At 40.0% G+C, this 27,190-nt stretch overlaps 2 protein-coding genes across 2 annotated transcripts in view; both read right to left on the reverse strand.

Annotated features, from left to right (window-relative positions):
- On the reverse strand, window positions 1-27,043 carry LOC137342602 (14-3-3 protein beta/alpha-1-like). Its single transcript, XM_068006599.1, has 5 exons — window positions 26,548-27,043; window positions 8,197-8,320; window positions 7,174-7,337; window positions 3,306-3,401; window positions 1-1,711 (listed from the first exon to the last, which is right to left on the reverse strand). Exons 1-5 carry the CDS (start codon window positions 26,848-26,850, stop codon window positions 1,652-1,654), a joined length of 747 nt encoding a protein of 248 aa, XP_067862700.1. The 5' UTR covers window positions 26,851-27,043; the 3' UTR covers window positions 1-1,651.
- LOC137342605 (polyadenylate-binding protein 4-like) overlaps window positions 1-27,190 on the reverse strand; it is a 378,766-nt gene that overhangs the window by 202,570 nt on the left and 149,006 nt on the right. The gene's annotated exons all lie outside the window — the stretch shown is intronic.

A 27,190-nucleotide genomic window follows, 5' to 3' on the forward strand; every position in this document is an offset into this window, starting at 1 on the left:
TCCATTTGTGAAGAATGTTTTATTTGCATTGCATATTACTTTCAGTTACCAGCTTCAAACTTTAAAAACAAAATAGGGTAAATCCTTCATTAAAATGTTACATACATATACATGTATATATTAAAATACAGCAGTGCTGGATTAAATACTGCCAATATTTCCATAATGACAAAACTAATGTCAAACCTGACATACCATAGGTCCCTTCAAGTTCTTTTAGTCCAATTTGTTTTGTCAGTTTTCCTCTCACAAATATTTCATAGTAGAAAATAACAGCACTTTATAGATCTTGAACTGAATCAATAACTAATAAAACAAGTTACTTTTTAAAATAAAGGGCACAGAGTACCTAACACTGCATGAGCCAATAAGAAATATACCAAACTACTGTAAGCTACAGGAAATGGTTCCGTTAACATTTTTACCAAACACCACAGATTTTGACAGTCAGGTATTCTGCACCAACAGTAATTTCTCCCTTTCATTAAACTAGCTGAAATTGGATTTCTTTCTTACACTGTTCCCTATCTAGTCTATCCTCCTAATCCTAAACTGGTCAAGTTTACTGATGGACGAATCTGGAGTACAAGATGGGCGACAGATTTGGTAGGATTGGAAGAGAAAATTAAACGGTTTTGGCTGGTTTAAGAATGAGAATAGAAATCACTTCAGCTGGGTTAGGAAAGATCACTAACCTAGACAGTTAGGATTACAAGGTCCATTATTACCAGAAAGGAGGGGGTGGAGTTATTTAGAATTCCATTTAGTTGACACTTGCTTTTAATGTACAGCTTTTAAACAAACGTTCCGCATTTCTCCAATTCTTTACCACCCCCTCCCCAAACCAATCCCACCCAACAAAAACGAGACTAGTAGCTGCCATGCAACTTCCTTTTAGTAGGAATGAAAAGCAGTACAAAATGTTACTATAATGGAGTTCCAACAAGGCATCTGAACAAGAGAGAAAACTCATTGTACAATGAGTTCAGAGCAACAGACAGCTCTGGGACATGAACCTTGATCAGCCAGCTCAGAACCCGAAACTTAAAATGCTAGATTACCAAGCAGCTCCAAAAACCTCGTTTTAATAAATATTGATCCACCTTCAGGACCATGACACTCAAAACTGAATACACAATTTCACTGGGCAACAATGTGCTTATTTCTGGCATACACCATCTGGTGTATGTCAAAGTATGCACATATCAAACCCTAAATGTTAAGCAACAGTCTTTAAGAGTCAATGGCCACATATAAAGTGCTACTCAAACACTTTCCATTCTGTGTTTTGGATTTTAGTAATTTTCCAGTCTCCATTCATTAAAAATAGCTGATCTTGGCAATCATGAACTTCCTTTGCAAACCAAAAAGGACCTACGTCAATTTATTCACAAATGCGCCGCAAATTTAATCTCTGCTGTTTGTGTAGCAGGTGCCCAACTGCACACTACAAAGTCAGAACAATTAGCAAAAGAAAGCTAAGGAATGGCATTTGTTCCAAGCTGCAGATTTTCATAGGCTAAATTGTGGCATTCACATGTGTATCTATTCAGTATTGGTGATTGAGAAATTCCTTTTTTGGAATTGTCAGTGGAACACTAAGGAATGAAGACATGTAAAAGAGGATTGGACAGCAGGTCCCCCTGTGCAGTTAGTTCTCTCCCCCTTCTCCACCATCAGCGTCATCTGCCGTGTTATCTGATGTCCATAACTACAAGAAAAGAACCAACATGTTAACATTCTTTTAAGTGTACATTAAAAAAGTGCTTTTGCACAGTACTGTATATACAACTAGAGTTCAGACTCTAACTGCTTCTTATCCCAGGTGATGAATTCTGTGAATACCAAATGTCCTTTTTAATTGTCAGAAAACATATCTCCAAGGCTGCAAAAATAATACACACATTGTTCAATACTTGAGGCCTCCGACAGACCAAGGAAGTCAAGACTGCTTTTATAGTTTATTATGGATATCTTCTGCTTTCTGATAATGCTCATACATTTTAAAAAGAATGGTTTTAATGGTACAACCTTCTATCCCACTTCTTACATGAAGAATAATCTTAATAGTAAGTATGTTTGTTACAACTTACATTTATATAGTGCCATTAACAGACTAACTTCTCAAGGTGCTTCACAGAGGGGAAAAATGGAGCAGCAGGATGAGAAGAAGTAACTGAAGGATTAGTCAAAGAGAAGGATTTGGAGAAGACTTAAATATGTGAGGAAGGAGATAAAGAGCATTAAGCAGGGAATACCAACGAATAAGGCCGAGGCAGCTAAAGGCTCCACCACCAAAGGTGGAGTGAAGCGAGGTGGACGTATAGAGGCCAAGGACAGAAGACTACAGACAGTTGCAGAGGTAGAGTGGGGCAAGGCCGAGAGCAGTTTGTAGGTGAGGATTTTAAATTTCATCCACTGGGGGGCCAGGGAGTGCACGTAGGACAGCAAAGATAGGTGAGCGGCGGAATTTTGTATGATTTAGAGTTTACAGAGTGCAGAGGTAGAGAGGCTAGCAAGGCGGCTGTTGGAGAAGTTGAGTTAGAAGGTGTGGTTAAGGGTTTTGGTAACAGTTAAAGTGGGGCAGAGGTGGATAATGTCGCAGAGATGGATGGAAGTAGTCTTGGTGATGATAGGATATGGGGTTTGAAGCTCAGCTTTGGGTCAAACAGAACACCAAGGTTGCACGCAGTCCAGTTCAATTTGAGCAACCTGGCAGGGGGCGAATGGAGTCAATGGTGAGGATACAGAGTTTTTGGCGGGGGCTAAAAAAAAAACATTTCTTCGGACTTTCCAATGTTCAATTAAAAGAAATTCTGTCATGCTCAACTGTGTCAAACACCAGAGAAGGGTCATATGTACTTTATATCCATGTCAAACACCAGAGAGGGGTTATATGTACTTTATGTGCAGAACCAGACAAAAGAAGTTTAAAAAATTAAAAAGCTTAAGTGCATGTTTATCCCTGACTTGCATTTGATTTGTGACCAAGAACTTACAAGGACTGAATTGTAGCATTATTCTAGAAACTGTCCAATGTTCTAAATGGCTGTAAAAATTAGATCAGTTTGGATAATACCCCGTTTGAGATTTTCCATTCTTTAGAATGGTTTTTTAAAAATTAAATTTCTACTAGTATTCTTAATAATATTACTCTCATTAGGCATATCATATTGAAAAACAGGAGTATGTCTTACCGGTCTTTAAAGACAGACTGTCTAGATTTTATTTGCCTCATTCTTCTCATTGTAAGCTTAATAGCCATACTTTGAAATATTACTACATTGTTGCACAATTTCACTCACCGTCAGGTTATCTCTGAGTAATTGCATAATGAGTGTACTGTCTTTATAAGAGTCTTCGTTCAGTGAATCCAACTCTGCAATAGCTTCATCGAATGCCTGAAGACAGCACAGAACAAAAATAATTAGATCTATTTGAACACCACAGTTATATAAGCTCAATATATCCTTGCAAAAAAGTTGATGAAAAGGATCATTACAACTCAAAAGTGGAAGAATAAGCCATCTTGGAGTGAAATGCCATATTTTGGGATACACACTGAAAAAGCATCACAGTGTAAAACATTGGAATTCTATATTTAATTACTTCACTGTGAAAATTCCTGGACTTTAAGAAGGAACAAGATAAACTAACAAATTTACCAACACTGACACACAGAAACTTTTCTAATGAAAATAGTTTATAACAAATTTCACTGCTCATACTGTTCATAAATGGCAAACAATTGGCTTGAAACAGCAGAAAGCAGCTGTTCATACAAATCATGACACAAATAATCGTCGTCAAATGTCAATCCTGATTCAGTCAACGACACTGCACCAAGTGCTGATCAACATTGTTGGAGAACAATGCTGTCGGGAGTTTTCACCTTGCCGTGTATAATTTTTTTTTAAATTTGTTCATGGGATGTGGGCGTCGCTGGCGAGGCCGGCATTTATTGCCCATCCCTAATTGCCCTTGAGAAGGGTAATTAGGGATGGGCAATAAATGCCGCCATACATCGCCACAAGTTATTTTATCCCCTGAAGGGAGATAACGGACAAAAAAACAAACTGAAATTTCTCTAACTCTCCCAAATTGACAAACCCCACTTTGTGTCAGCAGTGGCAAATGTGAGAGTTTACCTCGTCCCAGCAATGTAAGTGTTGTTTTTGAAACCAACTGGATTTTGGGCAGCAGACTGGTTTGTTTTTCCTGCGGAGAGACCAGTGGGTGAGCATTCCTTGCAGTCCAAATCTCGCCCATGGAGCTGAGCCACCAAGAGTGAGTTGCTTACAGGAGGGAGGGAGGGAGAGGGGATGTACAGGTAAAGCTGCCCCAGGTGGTCTTCGAGCCACTACTGGCAGCGAATCAGGCAGCAGCATTGCTGGAGGGCCCAGGTGTAAGCCACCTCACCTCTTGGGAAAACCGAGACCAAGGGGAATAATTTTAAAATGAAGGGGCCGAAAATTAAAAATGTACGGCTCACAACGAAAGAATACATTAATTAAATCATGGCTTTCAAAAGGGAACTGGATAAGTACTTGAAAGGAAAATATTTGCAGAGCTACGCGGTTAGGACGGGGGAGTGGGACTAGCTGGATTGCTCTTGCATAGAGCCGGCACGGACTCGATGGGCCGAATGGCCTCCTTCCGTGCTGTGACCTTTCTATGATTCTATTCTTATAATCCATCGAAATTCCAGTACGTCAAATATTACTATTTGGCTCAGCTTAAAGTCAGAAAATCAGAGGTTCAAACCCCACTCCTGGACGTAAGCACTGAATCTAGGCTGACACTTCAGTACAAAAAGGAGGATGGTGCTAGCTACTTTCAGATAAGATGTTAAACCAAGGGGCCGTCTGATCAGGTGAATGTAAAACATGTCAAGGCACTATTCAAAGAAGAGCAATGCACTCTGATGCCCTAGCCAAAATTCCTCCTTCAACCACCATCACACAAAAAACAAAATTGACTAGTGATTTATCTAATTTGCAGTGTTTGGGACCTTGCTGTGTGCAGTGAACTGTTACATTTAACTACATAATAGTGACAATTCAAAAGTATTTCACTGAATGCGAAGCATTTGGAGGACATGGTGTTATATAAATGCAATCTCTTTCTTGCATTATTCAATTGTGACTGATTACATTGTGCAGCTGTCTCTTCCACAGCCCTCAGAGGAGAACACCATAGAATTTGACCAATTTTTACAATTACCTTTATAATATTCGATCTCTTGATATTTATCCACTTCCTTTCTTAAAGAGTTAAACTGATTATAGCATTGACTATTTTTATCAAAGGAAGCCTATTCTACAGATCTACAACCCAATGGGAAACAAACAAAAACTTCTAATCTTACTTGAAGTTAGCCACTTTTGTACTTATTTTCCACTGTGATGTTATCACACGGTCAGCTTACCCCTTTCTTCCACAGAGGACCTAAAATCAACCATGGCAGAACTGGACAAATGGCAAAAGCAAGCAAAAAACTCTTAAAATGAATTAGCATCTATTTTTTGTTAAGAACAGCTCTGCTCCAGTAGGTAAATACACGGGAGCAATTTTATTTTTCTTACAATATCCCCTACCGCCGTTCCATTTGTCTCAAACCACACACCAATTAAAACCAGTTAGATTTTTCTCATGTGAGATGTAAGGAAATGTTCTAGACTTTGATGCATAAACCTTTTTACACTGCAAAGACAGGATTTGTAACATGTTCAATTAACCACAGAGATTTCAAAGTTAAACTGGGCATATATCAAGGAATTCAATTAAGTTCAAACTAATATTACTACCCAGATTGTAATACAACTAATCCACCTGAAGATTCTGTATAGAACCTACATGACCACAGGTAAGGTCACTACATGGATTTTCAACAAGCTTGCCCACACAATTTGTGGAGGTGGGAGGAAACTAGTTCAATTTGCAAATGCCCCAAAATCCAAGATTTTTTGACTGTAGTCTATAAATCAATCTCGACACCCTTACAATTCATGCATTCCAGGAAACATTAACTAAGATTGAGTAAATGGGCAAATCAAAAAAATTCACCATTACTGCAATATTACTAAAAGACTAGTTACTTCCAAGCAGATATTGACATATTGCCATGTGTAATAGAATAGCTGAATTTTAGTACACAATGCAAGATAGAAAAGGGATCATAAGAACCACATTGGAGCCTATAACTTCAAATATGGGCTTTGTTCAAACATTATACAACAACCTCCATTTATATAACACCTTTAACACAAGGAATGTCCCAAAGCACTTCACAAAATAAGCACATGGAAAACAGAGGCCAAGCCAAAAAGGGAGATTAAGAAAGGTGACTAAAAGCTTAGTCAAAGAGAGGGGTTTTGAGGATTTTTTTTTCCAAAAGGGAGAGAGAAGTGGAGAGGAGGGAAGGTTTAGGCAGGGAATTCTACAGGGGAGGACCTAGGAGGCTAAAAGCCCTAGCACCAATGGTGAGGCAAAGGGATAGACAGGGTACACAAGAGGCTCGAGTTGGAGGAAACAATTGCTCAGCGGGGATAAATGGATGGAGGAGGATGTGGAGATAGAGTGGAGCAGGGCCATGGAGGAATTTAAAGGCAAGAACAAGGATTTTAAATGCAAGGCTTTGGGAGATGGGGAATGTAGGGTATAGCAAGAACAGGTGATGGGCAAGCAGGACTTAATGTAGGACAGAATCCATGTAGCACAGATTGACAAGGTGGAGTTTATGAAGAGTGTAAGACGGTAGGCCAGCAAAGAGCACGTCGGAATAGTGGAGTACGGAGGCAAAGACGACACGTTAGGAGTATTTCAGCAGCAGAGGGGTTGAGGTAGGTTTGGAGGTAGGCAATTTTGCCGAAGTGGAAGTAGACTGTCAATGAAGATACGAGGTCTGAAACTAAGCTTGGGGTCAAACAGGTCAGTCATTTCTCATTAGACTTCCTCAGATAAATCATATTTGAAATATTATAGTTATTCATCATGCCATTTTAGGGTAAGGGAGGAGAAAACAAAAAAAGGGAAGAACTAACATATGTCTTCTCTAAAATTAGTTTGGCATTGATGGTAACAGTTTATCAAACACTCATCCATCCATCCAAGAGGTAGTATACCCAATATGCAGGATAACAAAGAAAGTTCGTCCCTGTCGTTATTACTTACGGTCTTGGCCAGTGCACAGGCTTGCTCTGGAGAGTTGAGAATTTCATAGTAGAACACTGAGAAGTTCAGGGCAAGACCTAATCGGATAGGTTGTGTCGGTTGCATGTCCGTCTTACTGATATCAAACGCTTCTTGATATGCTGTTTGGGAGTTCTCAACAGTTTCTGATAAAAGACAGAATAAAAGGCTGAAAATATCATCTCTGTTTGGGCAGAAGTGTCCTCTCACGAGATAAAAAAAAACTCAGTAGTCCCTTGCCTACCATTTCAGTCTCATTCACTCACCAACCAATTACTTCCATCCTGCTGCAGCCAACCCATAACCCAGTCCTTAGAATCTACCAATGCAGTCTTTATCCATCATACATATAAACATAAGACATGGGGTCTACCTACCTTTCTCCGCCATGTTCCCAGGCCACAGGGGCCTTGTCCTCTTTGACAGGTTTTCCACGCTGCCCTCCCCTTCTGCTATAGCCATTTACACCTCCTCTGGACCCTTCTTTTGTTTCTTTGCTTGTTCCATTACCACCCCCTTTTGCCTTGCACCATCATCCCTTGACCTCCACTCCATCACAGACCTTCCCCGTTATTCTCCCCCCTCCCTGACTCTGTACTTGCTTAAAACTGTCCATCTCTAACATTTTCCAGTTCTGATGAAAAGGTCATTGACCTGATATGGTAACACTGTTTCTCTCTCTCCACTGATGCTGCCTGACTTGAGTATTTTCCAGCATTCTCTATTTTTATTAAATATAAGACATATTCATTGGATAGTGCAACCTCATACACAACCCTCCCCACTAACTCACAGGGGAGGCAAAACATCAAAGGTTTGTGCACCCTCCACTGAAGAAAGTCTTCCTGACAGCCAAGCTGAAATCAGTAACTCAGCATGTGAAGAAATTATTGATACAAGCAGTTCTATCATTCTACAGTACAGCTATTGGTAAGTTAACGCCTAGTGCTACAAACACCTTCCAGATGTTGTTTGCACCAGATACACCAAAAACAGGAAACTTACGTTTTTTGCTTTCTGCTACAGCTACTTCTGCAAGGTATCGGTAATAATCTGCTTTCATCTTAAGGTAGAAGACTTTGCTCTCTGAATTGGTAGAATTTGGTATTAGATATTTATCCAGCAAACCCTAGAAGAAAAAAAAAGTCATATTAAGTGCTTTCTAAAGTACCGAAAAATCCATTATAAAAACTAGGAGTTATTATTAAAAGCAACATAATAGCCACTAGTTACAAATTTTGTTGTGGAACTTCTGCAAAAATACATTACAATTTTATATTTGTTGATTAACATTCTATTACAAATGTACAATATTTGAGTTACTGATTAAATTATGATGGATTAATTTTAAGAATATCAGGCCATCAACATGCTGGGGGTCACCACTGACCAGAAATTTAACTGGACCAGCCACATAAATACTGTGGCTACAAGAGCAGGTCAGAGGCTGGGTATTCTGCGGCGAGTGACTCACCTCCTGACTCCCCAAAGCCTTTCCACCATCTACAAGGCACAAGTCAGGAGTGTGATGGAACACTCTCCACTTGCTTGGATGATTGCAGCTCCAACAACACTCAAGAAGCTTGACACCATCCAGGACAAAGCAGCCCGCTTGATTGGCACCCCATCCACCACCCTAAACATTCACTCCCTTCACCACTGGCGCACTGTGGCTGCAGTGTGTATCATCCACAGGATGCACTGCAGCAACTCGCCAAGGCTTCTTCGACAGCACCTCCCAAACCCGCGACCTCTACCACCTAGAAGGACAAGAACAGCAGGCACATCGGAACACCACCACCTGCACATTCCCCTCCAAGTCACACACCATCCCGACTTGGAAATATATCGCTGTTCCTTCATCGTCGCTGGGTCAAAATCCTGGAACTCCCTTCCTAACAGCACTGTGGGAGAACCGTCACCACACGGACTGCAGCGGTTCAAGAAGGCGGCTCCCCACCACCTTCTCAAGGGCAATTAGGGATGGGCAATAAATGCTGGCCTCGCCAGCGACGCCCACATCCCATGAACGAATAAAAAAAGTTGCAGGCCAAATCTCACATCTGGTGAGTACAAAAAAAATAGGCAAAATAAATTTAAATGAGCTCTCATAATACATGTAATCTTCTGAACACAACCATAAGACTGTTAATGATTTCTCCCACAATTAAGTATCAAAACATAGCTTTACATTAAAATGCATGTCTGGGGAAAAAAAGTGTATTGAAAATATAACCGGCTTGTAGAAATGTACAAAATCCTCCCCTCATATCAGTACTGGTATTCACCAATGATAGCATAAGAAATAAGGGAAGATTTTCTAGCATAAAGCATTAAAGGGAGGACATTATGTCGTCCCATCATGTGACTGCAATTTCCCCCTTCAACACCATCTCTTTAGCTTTCCAGAGTGGTGGTGGGGAAAGACAAACACATGTCAGCCACACACAATGCTCTCTTCCTTTAAGATAATTATTTTCCACAACACATCTCCCAAGGATAGAAGCATTTTTTTTTAAAAAGCAGTCTTAAAAGCCTTGAAACATTTGTGGTTACACTGAAGGGACAGGATATGACAAACCCCTCACTATAAGCTGTAGAGCTGGGGCCAATGTCCTCGTAGGGAGGTTCACTAATGCTGTGGGGGAGGGTTTAAACTAATTTGGCAGGGGGATGGGCACCAGGATGTAGCACTGGAAAGGAGAAACAAGATGCACAAAGGATTGGGAGAGACAGATAGCACTAGAGTAAGAAATGGTAAGGTATTAGGTGGGATCAAACTAAGAGTGAATACAAGAAGGTCTAAGATAAGTCTACAGTGCATGCGTGTAAACGCATGAAGCGTGGTAAATAAAGTTGGTGATCTGCAGGCACAAATCGCCACATGGGAATATGATGTCATGGCGATAACTGAGACCTGGCTCAAAAAAGGGCAGGATTGGGTACTAAATATTCCTGGATACAAGGGGTTCAGGAAAGAAGGGGGAAGTGTGGTAGTATTGATTAAGGAGAATATTGCAGTGTTGGAGAGGATGATCTGGAGGGGTCAAGGGCAGAATCTATTTGGTTAGAGTTAAGAAACAATTTAGGTGTCATTACACTACTGGGTGTATACTATAGGCCACCAACTAGTGGGAAGGATAAAGATGAACAAATTTGCAGGGAAATTACAGAGAGGTGCAAGAACCATAGAGTAGTGATAATGGGGGACTTCAATTATCCTAATATTAGACTGGGATAGTAATAGTGTAAAGGGCAGAGAGGGGGAAGAATTTCTGAATTGTGTTCAAAAGAACTTTCTCGATCAGTATGTTTCCGGCCCAACAAGGAAGGAGGCATTGCTGGATCTGATTGTGGGGAATGAGGTGGGTCAAGTGGAGCAAGTGTCAGTGGGGGGAACATTTAGGGAACAGTGATCAGCAGTGAAAATCAACAGTGATTAGCATAAGTTTTAGATTAACAATGGAGAAGGACAAGGAGTAATCTAGAGTAAAAATACTTAATTGGAGGAGGGCCAATTTCAGTGGGTTGAGAAAGTATCTGGCCCAGGTAAATTGGAATCAAAGGTTAGCAGGCAAAATTGTCATCGAACAATGGGTGGCCTCTAAAGAGGAGATGGGTCGGACACAGTCTAGATACATTCCCACGAGGAGGAAAAGGTAGGGCAACCAAAGCCAGAGCTCCCTGGATGATGAGATATAGAGCAAGATGAAGCAGAAAAAGGAGCCGTATGACAGATGTCAGGTTCATAACACGAGTGAGAATCAGGCTGAATATAGGAAGCTCAGAGGGGAAGTGAAAAAAGAAATAAGAGGGGCAAAGAGAGATATGAGAATAGACTTGCAACTAACATAAAAGAGAACCCAAAAGTCTTCTATAGGCATTTAAATAGTAAACGGGTACTAAAAGGAGGGGCGGGGCCGATTAGGGACCAAAAAGGAGATCTACGCATGGAGGGCATGGCTGAGGTACTGAATGAGTACTTTGCATCTGTCTTTACCAAAAAAGATGCTGCCAAAGTCAAAGTAAAAGGAGGCAGTTGAGATACTGGATGGGCTAAAAATTGATAAAGAGGAGGTTCTAGAAAGGCTGGCTGTACTTAGAGTAGATAAATCACCAGGTCCAGATGGGATGCATCCTAGGTTGCTGAGGGAAATAAGGGTGGAAATTGCAGAGGTACTGACCATAATCGTCCAATCATCCTTAGATATGGGGGTGATGCTAGAGGACTGGAGAACTGCAAATGTTACACCCTTGTTCAAAAAAGGGTGTAAGGATAAACCCAGCAACTATAGGCCAGTCAATTTAACCTCAGTGGTGGAGAAGCTTTTAGAAATAATCCGGGACAAAACTAACAGTCACTTGGACAAGTGTGGATTAATGAAGGAAAGCCAGCACAGTTTATTAAAGGCAAATCACATTTAACTAACCTGATTGAGTTTTTTGATGAGATAACAGAGAGTTGATGAGGGCAATGCGGTGTATATAGACTTCCAAAAGGCGTTTGATAATGTGCCACATAATAGTCTTGTCAGCAAAGTTGAAGCCCATGGAATAAAAGGAGAAGTGGCGGCATGGATACGAAATTGGTAAGTGACAGGAAACCAACAGTAGTGGTGAATAGTTGTTTATCGGACTGGAGGAAGGTGTTCCCAAGGGTCGGCAGTAGGACCACTGCTTTTCTTGATGTATATTAATGACTTGGATGTACTGGGCACAATTTCAAAATATGCAGATGACACAAAACTTAGAAGTGTAATGAACAGTGAGGAGGATAGTGATAGACTTCAAGAGGACAAACAGGCTGGTGGAATGGGCAGACACGTGGCAGCTGAAATTTAACGCAGAGAAGTGCGAAGTGATACATTTCGGTGGGAAGAACAAAGAGGCAATATAAACTAAAGGGTACAATTCTAAAAGGGGTGCAGGAACAGAGAGATCTGGGGGTATATGTACACAAATCGATGAAGGTGGCAGGGTAGGTTGAGAAAGCGGTTTAAAAAAAAGCAAACAGGATCCTCAGCTTTATAAATAGAGGCAGAGAGTACAAAAACACTGGTTCGGCCGCAACTGGAGTATTGTGTCCGATTCTGGGCACCACACTTTAGGAAGGATGTGAAGACCTTGGAAAGGGTGCAGAAAAGATTTACTAGAATGGTTCCAGGGATGAAGGACTTCAGTTATGTGGATAGACTGAAGAAGCTGGGGTTGTTCTCCTTAGAGCAGAGAAGGTTGAGAGGAGATTTGATAAAGTTGTTCAAAATCACGAGGGGTCTAGACAGAGTAGATAGAGAGAAACCGTTCCCATTGGCGGAAGGGTCGTGAACCAGAGGACACAGATTTAGGGTGATTGGCAAAAGGACCAAAAGCGACATGAGGAAAAACTTTTTTACGCAGTGAGTGGTTATGATCTGGAATGCACTGCCTGAAAGGGTGGTGGAGGCAGATTCAATCGTGGCTTTCAAAAGGGAATTGGATGAGTACTTCAAAGAAAACAATTTGCAGGGCTACGGGGAAAGGGCGGGGGAGTGGGACTAGCTGGATTGCTATAGCAGCACCAGCGTGGACTCGATGGGCCGAATGGCCACCTTCTGTGGTGTAACCATTCTATGATTTGAAAAGATAGTGCAAAGTATCAGAATCCTTAGCTCTGAAGATTCAAACATATGGAAAACTTCAAAAGAATGAAGATTACATCATCTACACTAAATAACATTTTCTCTACACTTGATATCCTCCACATACATGCTATGGTCACCAACCACCACCACAACAGATTAACTGGTCATTTACCCCGCTGCTATTTGTGGGACCGTGAAATGCTAAAATTGGCTGCTGCATTTTCCGACGTAACAGTGACCACATTTCAAAATAGTTAATTGGCTCTGAAGTGCTTTGGGACATCCTGAGGATGTGAAAAGTGCTATGTAAATGCAAGTTTGATGCTTCTTTTGGACTAAGAAGGACCTAATGCAGTGGTAACTAGCAGTTGACTTGATGCTTCGCATCGCCAGGATTCTCTCTTGTAGAATGTTGACCAAACAGGAATCCAGCGCTGTTCCTTCCCCTTTTCTTCATGAAGCAAAGATGAAAATGGTATGATGTTAAGAGGTAGGGTGATCCCAGCTTCCATACAGCAAATGAAAGGGCCCCATTAAAATAGAACTATTGGTCCTTTAGTTCATTCTTTTCCTATGCATGAGGGTTTGGCCTCTAGGTGAAAACTGCCCATAATGGCATGTTTGAAATCTAGATCCCTGAATGTGGTGATATCACAGTTCCATGTCTGATCACTCTGTGATATAGCCTGTTGCAGGATTCTGGAGCAAGGCCATCATGAAAGAATTTAGGGTTGAGATTGTGACCCTCAACAAAAACTTTACCATTATGCTAAGCCTTTATAAAACACTGATTAGGCCCCAGCTGGATTTGTGCGGCCAATTCTGGGCACCAATTTTTAGGAAGAATGTCAAGACCTTTGAGAGGGTGCAGAGATTTAATAGAATAGTATCAAAAATGAAAGACTTCAGTTACTTGGAGAGACTAGGTAATCTGGGGTTGTTCTCCTTAGAGCAAAGAAGGTTAAGGGGAGATTTGATGGTGGTGTTCAAAATCATGAAGCATTTTGATAGAGGCAGAAGGGTCAGTAACCAGAGGACAAAGATTTAAGGAAATTGGCAAAAGAACCAGAGGCGACATGAGGAGAGAAAAAAATTACATAGCGAGTTATGATCTGGAATGCACTGCCTGATAAGGGTGGTGGAAGCAGATTCAATAGTAACTTTCAAAAGGGAATTGGATAAATACTTGAAGGGAAAAAATTTACAGGGCTATGGGGAAAGAGCAGGGGTGTGGGACTAATTGGATAGCTCGTTCAAAGATGGGCCAAATGGCCTCCTTCTGTGCTGCATCATTCTATGATTCTATGAATGCCCCTGATTCAATGGATTGAGAGATAGAAACTAAAATGTTCAGGTTTGGACAATCCAGTTTTTTTTAAAAATAGGGAAAGTAATTCTACACAAGAGCCCTGCAAATATCTGCAGAAAGAGCATGTTTCAAAGGGCATCAATACTTAAAATAAAAGTGAAACAGAATGACTGGGATTCCATACCCAAATGAAGTACCAGAAATTAACTTTCAATAAGATCCAGTTTCTAGTTGAGATTGTTGGTAGTAGATTAATTCTGTAGCTATCAAGACATCTCATTTAAAATCCTTGCCTTTGCTAATTTTGTTCAAATTGTGAGTACTGATGTGATCGAGGAATCTAGCTTAGAAGAGTTACTGGGCCCAGCAGCATGACGGTCAAAAGCTAACAAATGCGGCCATTAACCTTGAATGCTTCATTGATATGTTTCAAATATTCTAGATTAATCTCATTCACACAATCATCCTAAATATCTCCCTCCTTTTATGAAAACAGTGGAATCATTCCCCAGCATGATTCCACTGGAGTCAAAAATACTTCAGCCGAAGAGACGATTCTTTATGCATGAGCCTGGCATGGAGCGCCACCATGCGATTTCACCACTGGGGCTTCACAGGTGAACCCAATCCTGTCCTTGAATGTCCATATTTCCACACATCCAGTAGAGATAACTGGATAGTGATGAGCAAGAACGTGGCTGATTTTCCTTTCTCCCTAGTCAAGAGGCACTGTAGTCAATTGTAGTATCCATGTGACTGTCCTGGATGGTATTAGCTAACAAAGCAGGCAAACGGTCAAACTTGGAACCTTCCTAGTCTACATTTCATTTATGTGCTAAACCAGATAACCATAAATCACTGCGACCATTCTGATTTTAAATAGTGGGTACTTTGATGGTGACTTCACCTCTTCATGATGGCAGATGTTAGAACTTCACTTCAGTTCATGGTCCTTTCTAGGAAGGTTCCTCCCAACTAACAGATAGCAAGAGTGAATACATTTAATCAAATTTCTCTGTGATAGGTGCACCCAATGTTGTCCCCAATTTCTAATGGCAGCTCCAGTTATCTTCACTGTAATGGAGTTCCTACATACATCCACACAGTTGAATCTGTGCTTACCCACATAAAAAAAAATTACAAGCAATACGCTCATCTCATTCTATGCAACTGACAATGCCAAGAGACAAGCAGATGACGGGCAGCTTGTCAAAAAAAGAAATAAGGCAAGTCCCTAACACAAAGCATTTTAAAAATGCAGACATCTCCAATCTTCCAGCAGCACGGCTAGTCTTACTTACAGAAAGGGGTATGTTAAATAAGTTGAATGTGATGTAAAAGTAAACAGTATTTCAATTAGCATTGAAAAAAAAATGGGCTATGATTCGCTAAAGTCTTTCAAGGCTTATATTTTGAAAAATAAACGACGATCTTGAGCCAGGTACAAAAATGGGTAACTGTGGAGGGAAGGAGCAGGAGGAAAAGGTTAAAAAAAAATTTGACATTAGTCAGCTACAATTACAACCCTGAAGATCAGTGCACCAAAAGTATACTGCGTTAAGCTTGCCTCTTCTCCCCAACTGCAATCAAGCAGATCAGTTAAATCAATACTGCAGTAATTTTTACTGCTCAATGATACTGCAATATCACCCATCAATCCCAACCCTGCTGCAGCACCCAGAGCTTAAAGCTAGAGAAGGTCCAGTCTTCATTCTTTTTCAGTACTAAGAGAGCCTGGCGCCTCTTAAAAGATAACATTTTGTCCCGAATACTTCTCTGCACTGCTCCACAATTAAATCATTCAGGATAGTCATTAAATAATTATGAAAGTGATTGAAAGTGCTGGGCAATTTTTTAAAAATCTGTTTTTAGATCAATCAAATTTAGCATTTCAGAGTCTATATCCTATTTGTGAATTCTCAGAGCAAAACTTCAAATTGCATTCCCTCTTCTTCCCCCAACCCCATAACTAAGAAACTAATTTCAAAGAGCCTTGGATTGTGGGGAAAAATAAATGAACCACTTCAGGTTACACTCACATGCTGTCTAATCCTAGCAGTTGACTCAACTGCATCAGCAGATGCCAAGGAGTCCTCTTAGATAGGGAAATTTACACTGCCTAAATCAGGTATAAGAATTAACAAAAACAAATATGCTGGAAACACAGCAGGTCATTCAGAGATCAGGTAAGTTATTGGTTCAGGTGTGGACCCTTCTTCAGAACTAAGAAATTGTGTGTGTTTTTACACCAAAACCAGTAAATGACAATGCCGGTGGTCCACAACAAAAAAGACGATTTTAAAAGACATTTGTTGTGCTGAAAGCTGGAAGCACTAGCAAGGTTTGTAACAACATTGCACCACAGCTACTAGTCCAATAAACAGTTAGGGATTATGATTGAGATAGAAACGATCGATAGAGTGTGTGCTCTCTGTTACCACCTGCTCAAGCATTTTCCTTTAAGTGAAATTTCTTCAGAAATGCAAGCAGCTCCATAAAACCTTTACTGCACAGGACACATTAAATATTGTTTTTTTTAAATCCTGGTTATTGCTTAGAAGTGTGGCTACAGTAAAAAGAGGAAGTAGACGGGAATTTATGGTGAGATGTTGCGAGAGATAAGCAAATCCAAGTGCTAGTTTTACCAGAGGAGTGAAATGAGATTTTAAAATTCAAACAATTCTGTAAAAGTGATATTGCTGGTATTAAAATGAAGGTATCAAAGAGGAACTTAGAACAATATTAAAAAAAAGTCAGAAAATAAAACTGCTAATAATCCTAACATATTTGCAGCTCAATGAGACAATTAAGTATTGCCAACATGGGAGATGAAAAAGTGCACATGACACAGTAGGAGATTCTCAAACTGGAACGAAGGTAAAGTGTTAGGACATTGTATATGAAACTTTGCATATGCCCTACCCAGACTGCCCAGGGTGTACTGAAAGCTGACAATGGCCATCAAAAATGAAAAGGTATTCCATTCTCATTCCCCCTTTAGATTAAGCTGAAAGAGAACAGGTTTAGACTAAGCTGTAATGCCTTCCATGGTAAAATCGCAAGTCACCTCCTATAATCTAGGTTCACATATGATAAAATGACCAGCTGGGCAAAGTACCATGGAACTGTACCCCTGCATAAGACAGTATCTTCAAGAGAAAACGATAATGGGGGATGGTGAGGAGAGGGGAATCACTTTGTATCAGAATTCTTAGAACTTATCACATTATCATCAATCTTTTGCCCCCATAACATCCAAGAGCAGACCAAAGATGTACCTCAATTTTCACCCTTCTTTATTCTTCCCCCTTTCCCATAGGATTATCCAACACATTCCATGGAATGATTTCCATTTACTAAACAGGTAATGTTTGCACTTTATTCAATCTTGAAGATTTTGCTGCTTAATAGTGCATGCCCCTTATTCACTACTAGCTTGGTGTGCAATGCTGTATAGATATGTGGGGTGCTCCACTCATGTTAACCACAATGTGGGTGCACATTTGTTACTGATTTCATACATTATACAGTTTGCTATTTATTGAATACATCTTGGTTGTAATATACTGGTATTTGACATTATAATTCATGGTTACAAACTCCACCTTTGTGCATTCACAATACCTTTATTTAAGAATGATAGTCAACTTATATTTTACTATATTTTCCAGTTAGTATTATATTTGGGTGGTCACAATTAGCTGGCAAAACTCAAGTGTAATCTGAATTCTCTTGCCAATATAAGTACCTCTGCATCAGATTCTGGCTTCAGTCTGCCACCAATATTGTTCACTTATGCTTAGAATAAAATCACTTCTACCACTTTGCATGTGTCTCTGCAATTACAATTTACTCGTTTTAATAATTCAACACTTCATTCTGGAGGTATATGCAATTGCCTCAGTTTCTGAAGCTTTTCAGTTGATCAACAACTCCATTATTATTGCATTATGTAACAACCAGGATGGTAAGAGGCAAACAAGATGGACCTTGGTCTTTTCTCATCTAGCAATTCCTATGTCAAGCTGTAGCCTGTGAACAAAAGCTCTGATGTGTGCTATTACTTACTACAGTTATATTGCCCAATCTCTATTAACTGGACCAATATTCCAATGGTCTGTTTGAAATATTACTCGCTCTAAATGACTCCATATGAACTTAAGCCTCGCTAAAAGTAGAGAAAAATATAGGGCAAACATTTTTCAAAAAACACAATTTAGATAGGAGGGGGAGAACTCAGGGTATGTATCACAAGTGTTGAACATCATTCATTAAGTGCTGCTAATAGTTTTGATCAGGGTTCAATTTTAGATTTGAATTCTTAGCATCAAATGAAGATTTCTAACAAGAAGTTATAAAAGAGGATTTACTGCACACGAGAGCACTATTTGTGCATTGTTTAAATTAGGACTTATACAGTAGATATAGCAAAAATACAGAACCTACATAATACAAGAAAGCAGGTGACCATGCTTTATATATACAGAATGGTCTTTGTGTAGAATTAGAATGAGATGATACTTATTTGGGAGACAGAAGACACAGATATAATTGTCAATACCTTTTAAATTAAACCTGAACAATTAAATCTTACTGAAATAATCAATAGGATCATTGGCATCCAGATAACATGAGGCATAATTGTTTTTGCTGGTGCCAATATTTTAAAACAGATAAGACCCAAGAGAGCTAAAAGGCAGGTGATCTGCTTACTTTGCTTGTTATAAACATTACAAAGAATTTTACATGTAGGAGTAGTATTTCTGCAGAGATATAGAATGTAGGATAACATTGGAAATGAATTTCTCAAAGGATTTGGCTAATGCAGAATATCCCGACATTAGCAGAAAATACTTCCTATATACTTCTGTTACTGCAACTAATGAAGAAAGCATTCTAACACTGTAGGCATGATGTAAGTACATGCTTGTAGCAAAAACACTGGAAAAAAAATATCAAACAATCTTTAAAATGTTTAACTTGTGTGAAATATAAACAAGCTACAGATCACTTAAGAAAAAAATTCTATCCAGCTCTCAGCCAAACATAATTTGTTTTAAAATGTTTCTGTTCATAATACAAATAGCTCATCAATTAAAAACTATAGGGATTTTTAGTAACAGGAAATGCCCATTAGGCCCATCAAGCCTGCCCCTGGTTACTGACTTCGCTTGTCCTTAAAATTGTCAGAACCTCCATTTTGGAAACCAGGCCAAGCTGCTAGACAATCACGATATACAGTCGATGTAGTAATGATTATCTACATTTATTTGGTTGGGGGGGGGGGGGGGGGGGGGGACCCTTGAAATTACGATTTTTTAAAAAGTGTTGCAGGTAAGGACTCCAACCATTTCTTCAGTTAAAATTGTCTTGGGCTGCACTCATGGAACACGTCACCCTTACTGCAATTGCAAACTGCTGTTTAAGAATGCTGATTAATAAGCTAAGAAATGTTAAACTATGATCAAGTATATTAATACGGATAGAGTGTTGACTGAATCAGCATAAAGAGTGGATTATCTATCATTTGTTCTAATTTTGAAATACCATCTGCTTTTATTTCCCACAATTTTTCTCCCTTCCTCTATTGAAGCTACATCTTTGTGGAGAAATGGTTCCACAGATGCCAGATGGCCTCTAATACTTCAGCCAAGTAACCATTTTTCATGTGAATCCTGACAGTCAGTGTTGGCAGCCTATTCAATCACATGGGGCAAAACTAACCCTGTCCTCACCTGACATCCATGTAGTTACACTTCCAGCAAGGGTTATTAGGTCGGAATCAGGAATCCTGGTCTATCTTCTGCTCGCTAACCCAGTGCACAGAGGCCAGTTCTAGTAACCCTACTGCAATTCCAGCTATAACCAGCTAGTTCAGCACTGTCCCAAGATCAAACCTGAGTCCGTACGGCTCAGCTACTGACTGTCTTAATTAGCTGTGTCATCACAGGATCCCTCTGTCTGTGCTTTTGTTCCGTCTTCACTCTCTGCTGCGCTGCCAAGTGAAACATCTCATCTTGGCAAGGGAATGAGGAAAAAAAACAGAAGTAACTGATCAGCCTCTGAGTAATACTGGCACTGATGGAGGGTATCTAGAGGTATGCGAATGGTAATCAGCAATTTTCTTTTTCAAATCTGCAGTAATGTCAATGAATCCTGCAAAATAAATAGTGAAACTGATGGACATAAAGATTCTACAGTACTAGAGGAGTAGTGCCCTTAGGTATCGAAGTCAACATTTATCCCTCAATCAACACCACCAAAACAGATTAACTGATTGATGGATATTTGGACACTAAGGGAATGAAGGAATGTGGGGGAAAAGGTAGGAAAGTGGAGTTGAGGTGGAAGATCAGCCATGATCTTATTGAATGGCAGAGCAGGCTCGAGGGGCCCAATGGCCTACTCCTATTTCTTATGTTCTTATCTCATTGCTGTTTGTGGAACCTGTGTCTGCAAATTGGCTGCTGCATTTGCCAACATAATACACAAGTGATTACACTTCAAAAGCAATGAATTGGCTGTGAAGCACATTGGGATATCCTGAGGATGTGCAAGGTATTATATAAACGCATGTTCTTTTTTCATTTCTTTGTTGATGGCTCATTAGATGAATGCATCATCCAGTGGGGTAACAAGCTATATGGACCAGGAAGGTCACAGGTTCGATTCTTGGCCTCTGCAGAGTTACAAGTGGCATCGGCATCCCAGATTTTTTTGGGGGGGCTGGGGCATGGAGAAAAGGAAAAAAAAATCAACCAGGGTTCCCACTCCCAATCAAATATCTCCTGCTGGAAACAAAAAGCAAAATACTGCAGATGCTGAAATTCTGAAATAAAAAATAACTAGACAGTTGGAAACTAGTTCAGTTAGTTTAACGTTTCAGGTCTATGATCCTTCCTCACTTCATAGACCTTAACTGAACCTTTTACCATAGATGCTGCCTGGCCTACTGAGTGTTCCCAGCATTTTCTGTTTTTATTTCAGATTCCTGCAGCAAATTGGGCATGAGTGATCACTGCAATGGCCCCAGTGGTCAAACAGCTTGCTATTCATTTATTATCTATGTTCATACACCTGAGTGAGGTACCAGAGGGTTGCATATACCTATGAAACTGTATCCCAGCAGGGGTAACTGCCTCTAGGAGAAGAGAAAAGGATCAGAAATAATCTAACATCTTTTGTAATGGGCCTCCCTTTCCTTTCTAGAGTGACAGAGATGGTTTCTCCCCCTGCCCCCATTAAAATTAACAGCAATTCCAACACCTTTAACAATCTTGGAATTACAAGCATCTTGAACCATGTCTTCATGCACTTATGATTAGCTGATAATGATCATTTGAACAGACAAGCAATTAGGCGTAGAAAATAGAACGTATAGGTTCAAAGGGTAAATGTGAATGTTATGTAGTTGATTGGTATCATCTACTTTATCTGGGAGTGGCAAGCAGCTGAGAAGTACTAGCATACTTTTGTTGGGTTGATGCTGATTTTTTTTTTGTTTGGGCATGGGAAAGCAAAGCTTGTACGTGATCATTTTATAAACAGATCTCAGGTGAGCAATATTTTTCCAAAATTACAGATTTAAGAATCAGCCAGGTGTTATCTTTATGTCGGAAGTGTAAAACAGAGTCCGAGATTCAGTTTTCCTTGTCTGCATTCAGCTGGTTTTAAATTATAGTTTTCTATATCTTTGGTGCCAAAACTAGAAAAGGGAGTACAACAGCTCTGATCTGCCAACCAATCCAGTTACCTTTGCAGCATGTTGCACATTGGATCGTGAACATACAGGAAATGGCCAGGCTTGAAATAGGACTCCTCTACATGACAGCAGCTCTCTTCACCTCCAGGTTCTGGCATACTACATTGTTAAAATATTTTATATGCAGGGAGAAAACCCACCACTGAGTAAAACTCTTTTCTCTATTAAACATAACTATTAACATATCAATATACATTTTGAGTACTGCATTTCTTTGAAAGTTTTTTTTCCTCTTTTATTTGTATCAAATTGAATGGTTTAAAATATTGATCTGTAAATTGTAACTAAATATTCAGTAAATGGTAAAGGTAAAACAAAGTCTTTATTAGAGATTATTCACTTTGGGCAAAGATATGACAGTCGTAGAAGGGTTAAAATATAATTTTCTCACTTCTTCTCTGTCTTATTACAAGATCAGCTCAAAGCTGCCCCTACAAGCAGCAGAAAAAGCTAAAAATTGTATACATTTGGTAACTGATGGATGAAATAAACAATTGTCTTTAGGAGTACTGTCTTGATGCTGAAGCAGCAGTTTTAAAATTATATCTCACAGTGTTAAAGGAAAAGTGTCAGCCTTGGCTCAGTGGTAGTACTCTCACCCCAGAGTCAGAAGGTTGTGGGTTCAAATCCCCTCTCCAGGACTTGAGCACATAATCCAGTCTGACACTTCAGTGCAGTACTGACAGAGTGCTGCACTGTCCAAGATGCCATCTTTTAGATGAGACATTAAAGCAAGGCCCATCTGCCCTCTTAGGTGGGAATAAAATATCTCATGATACTATTCGAAGAGGCCCTGCCTTGCATTTACTCCTCAATCAACAAAAAATTAAAAGGTTATTTATCGCATTGCTGTTTGTGGGATCTTGCTGTGCACAAATTGGCTGTCACATTTACCTACACACATGACTATCCTTCAAAAAACAATTAGTTGGCTCGGAAGGGACGTCCTCAGGATGTGAAAGGCACTATATAAATGCAAGTTCTTTCTTAGTAAAAAAATTGATTTCAGATAAACATACTGCAGGAGGAAAGTTCAGTGTTTTGGTAACAACTGGTCCAGAGCTGACATTGAATATTTAAGACATTTGACAAGGATATTTGGCATTGTAATGCCATCATTCTGAATTTCAGCAACTAAGTACACAGTCAGCCATATATAGCAACACAGCACTTATTTGCATGTACATACACTATAATGCAGTGCTACTGGGGGTTACTTGCAGACCACATTCCCCTCACTTGTGGCCCCCAACAGACACATTGTTCCATAGCCTGCCAGCTCATAAGCCAGTAAAAATGCATCTGCGTGCATGTTTTAACAAAGAGCAAAATAAACAGATATTGGAATTGTGGCCTACTACATATTCTTAAATGTTCAAAACTGGCACCTGGAGTACCAGCTCAAACAAGACCCTAGTACAGGTTTTATGTTAATTATTCAATGTGGTATACTGATCTATCACTTCTGAGAGCCAGAAAGATTCCAAAGTTTTAAGCTCTGGAGTCTGATATCATGGTAGGGACAAAGAAGATATTAGTTACTTCCAATTAAATAATTTTTTAAATAAAAAATACTTGAGTCATCCTAGGCCTCTTGTGCAGACTACTGGTGAATTACACAGAAGCACTGAAGAAGCCCAAGAGTGGGTTGTCCGCCCACCTCCCGGCCAAGAATACAGCTCAAGAAGACAAAGCAGAAAAAAACTTCAAAATGGGGACAAAACAATGTTTCAGGAGTCTACATTATTTGCAGACACCATACATCCCAAATTCATCCCTCAGAGAGTGCAAGTTACACCCTATTTCATTTAAGTATTAAATCTACACTTGAAATCAACATCCAGATAAAGATATAATCTGATGGAGAATTGACCAGAAAAGTGCCATGTTTAATCCCCAGTTTATGCAGAGCTAACTAATCACAGGACAGCAGCAGGGGTGTTACATTTGGCTCCAATGCCTTAGGCTGGGGAAGGTGTGTCAGCCAAAGTGCTCACTTCTTATCACTATCCAGTATCCCTTACCAGAAAGTCTGTGAGTGTGTGTGTTGAGTGAGGACAGAATCTGGCATGGCTGTAATGCCCCTTCAGTTGTACAACTTGTCAGCACACATGGTCTAGGCTCACAGGTAAACAAGGGGCACTTGAGTGAAATACTAGTCATTTGTGAAATTGCAGCCCAACACTAATAAAAGATGGGGGAAAAGATTCAAATCCAAGAACCTTCAGCCCAGATTAACAAAATATTCAGACCTACTAAGTCTCCAAAAGTACAGAGCGTTTGGGCAGAATTCCAGGTGAAGGATTTTCAGCTTGGATAACCATATTCACTATTTTAAAGCTAGTTTTCTAAAATGATAAAATACTGTATTGATTTTTAAAAACTTTAGGTAAGCAGTAACTGTACAATAGAAGTGTTGAACTGGTTCTAAATTAAAGTACGATCAATAAGTTGACACACAGCTATATAGAGGAGTTACCAATTATCTGATGTCCAGAGTCACTCATTCCCCACCTTAAAATCACAGGGGAAACGATTTCAGCAGAATATATTTTAGTCTATATAGTAACACGAAGGACATTCATCTCATTAACACTGCATTTCAGAAGTCTTTACCAACTGCCCTCAACTCACCCCCACTGGTGCTGAAAGTCTCTTCCACACCTTTATTACCTCCAAACTTCACTTTCCAATGACTCCCTTGCTGCCTGCATTCTTTACCACTCAAAATCTTGCTAAAATCAACCCAATCCTCACTGACCTCCATAGTTCCCCATCCCATCAACTTTTAAAATTCTCATCCTCATCTTGAATCTCTCTACTATCTCACCCCTCCTTACCGTTGCAACTCCAAGCCCCAAGATTCCTTCCTGCACCCTCTGCTCTTCCAACGCTGCTTTATTTTGTCTTCCCCCCACTCTGTCTGCTCTACCATCAGTGGCAGAGCTTCCAGCCATATCATTCCTAAACTCTGGAACTTTCTCCCTTTATCTTGCTGCATTTCTCCCCGCTTTCAAAATTCTTCTAAAAATCCTAACACTTCAACAGCACCTTTGGCCACATCTCCTACTCCCATTCCAACTTGGATCTAATCCTAAACTTGGCTATGTTTAAAGGTGCTATGTCAGTGCATATAGTTGTTTTCCATGCTTTATTTAGTTGGTGTTAATTATTGGAATTTTAAAAAAAATTTTAAAGACAGCTTTTTTGCCCAAAATCTCTCTCAGTATTTTTCTTATAAAACATTCACAAGGACAGAAAGTCTTACTTAGTGCAAATACAATTAAATGAGAAATGTTAGTATTTGAATTTTAGTTCTCCATGTATTAAGCTTCAAAATGTGGCCAGCTAGCTAAATTAGGAGCTTCTAATGTCTTAATGCAGGGCAATTCTTATAACACTGTGCAAATGTACATAAGTGAGGCATTGTCCATTTGCTTTCATTCTAAGAACACAGCACTTTTCACGATACAACCTGAAAGTCTGAATGACTAAAAACCTGACGAGACTGGAATTTTCTTATGACTAGTTTTGGGCTTGGCTATTCAAACATTACATGCTAGTTTAGTTGGAGACTCATATATTCTGTACAATCAATTGCGTTGTGCATACGGCTACTTCTAATAAGCTTATAATAAAATGTAACTAGTTAATTACAATACAGGATTCCCCACCTGATAAAATTTCTAATCTCAGTAGGTCACTGAGAAGGTGCTTAAATGGTGCCTATGCATTTCCCCATAAAAAATTATTTTTAATGAATTAGCAATTTACATTCAGGACCACTCTTACACACCTATCTGACCTCGGAACAGATCACCCACATGCGTTGATAGCCAGTAAATGAGGGGGGGGCGGGCTTTGCAAGAAAATGTTCACATCTATACCTATACCATCAGACACAATTAACTCCACCATTTCCACCTTGCTAAGAAAGCACGGTGTTCTTTTTCACATAAAAAGATGGCAATTTGATGATTTAATGAAATTCTCCTCTATCTTAAAGCTCAGCCTCCACAATGTTCCCACGCTTATAATCTGATAAATATTACGCAGAGGCATCAAAGGGTATGCCCTTAATAGGGTTGTAATTTGATACAAGAAAAAAAACTGCAGTACCGTTTAAATAATTTTATATTAATATTTGAAAATTGTCATATTTTTTAACATTTAATTCCAAATAAATGAAACGTGTCACACCTTGCCAATTACAAATCTGGTTGAGTGAATCTGGGCAATTAATGAATCTTAATTTTATTTCTTTTTAGAAATAATTAATTTCTCTTTCTCTCACAGAGACCGATGTGAATACATGGACGCTAAGCGAAATTGTTTTTACATGGTATACGTTGGCGTTTATAACCGCCCACCCCACCCCGATACCCGCAGCTCAATGCAGAGGAAAGGTTGTCCTCCTCCATTTTCTACAGGTTACTGGTGTCTGATACATAGAGATGATGGAGAGGAGCCGCTTTAAAACAGCAGACGGTTATTAACTAGATTCCCAATGTCAGTGACAGGACAGGTCAGTGACAGGGATGCTGCAGCCCACTGCCCTTCCGTTTTTAAAACGATGTAGACACAACTGAAACAATGACAGATTTTATTAAATATGACTGTAAATTGGCTCCTTCTGCCCTGCCCCCCCCCTCTCCTTCCCTTACCAGCACATCATTGCAGATATCCCTGAGCTCAGCCTCCACCTTCTCTCGGTACTCCTTCACCATATGCAGCTTCTTCTCGCTGCCGCCGCTCTCACCGGTTTTCTGCTCGATGCTGGAGATGACCCTCCACGCCGACCGGCGGGCCCCCACTACGTTCTTGTAAGCGACTGAGAGCAGGTTCCTCTCCTCGTTTGACAGCTCCTCGCCCCACTCCGTTACCGCCTTCATAGCGGCCGCCATGTCCTCGTAACGCTCCGCCTGCTCGGACAGCTTGGCTTTCTGCACCAGCTCGTTCTTATCCATCGCCCCCTTTTTTTTCCTCTGTGTTTTCTTTCCAGCGAAGTGAACCTGTCACTTTATTTCAGCCTCGGCGACTATTCGAGACCAAAAGACCAAGTTTGTATGTTTTCACTTTCTTTCTTTTTCGCTCGCTCTCTCACACACACACGTCCTCTCCTCGAAACCAAATGGCGGTTGAGGTCTTTTTCCCGTAGACTTTGACTGCGCACGCGCCGCTTACACCTCTCTCTCTCCCCCCCCCCCCCAACACTGACGTCAATGAGTGACCAAAGCTGCAGAAGGCTGACCTGAGTCATCCAAATGGTTATTGATTTGTGCATTTAATGCTGATATATACCATTGT

The sequence above is a fragment of the Heptranchias perlo genome, chromosome 26, assembly GCF_035084215.1.
Source record: "Heptranchias perlo isolate sHepPer1 chromosome 26, sHepPer1.hap1, whole genome shotgun sequence".
NCBI lineage: Eukaryota > Metazoa > Chordata > Chondrichthyes > Hexanchiformes > Hexanchidae > Heptranchias > Heptranchias perlo.

Coding starts and splice junctions, on each gene's coding strand:
- LOC137342602 (XM_068006599.1), bottom strand. CDS start 26,850: ATGGATAAGAACGAGCTGGTGCAGAAAGCCAAGCTGTCCGAGCAGGCG. Junction 3,402..7,173: donor CCTGTGCACTGGCCAAGACC/GTAAGTAATAAC, acceptor TGCTGTCTTCAG/GCATTCGATGAAGCTATTGC. Junction 1,712..3,305: donor TACTCAGAGATAACCTGACG/GTGAGTGAAATT, acceptor CTTTTCTTGTAG/TTATGGACATCAGATAACAC.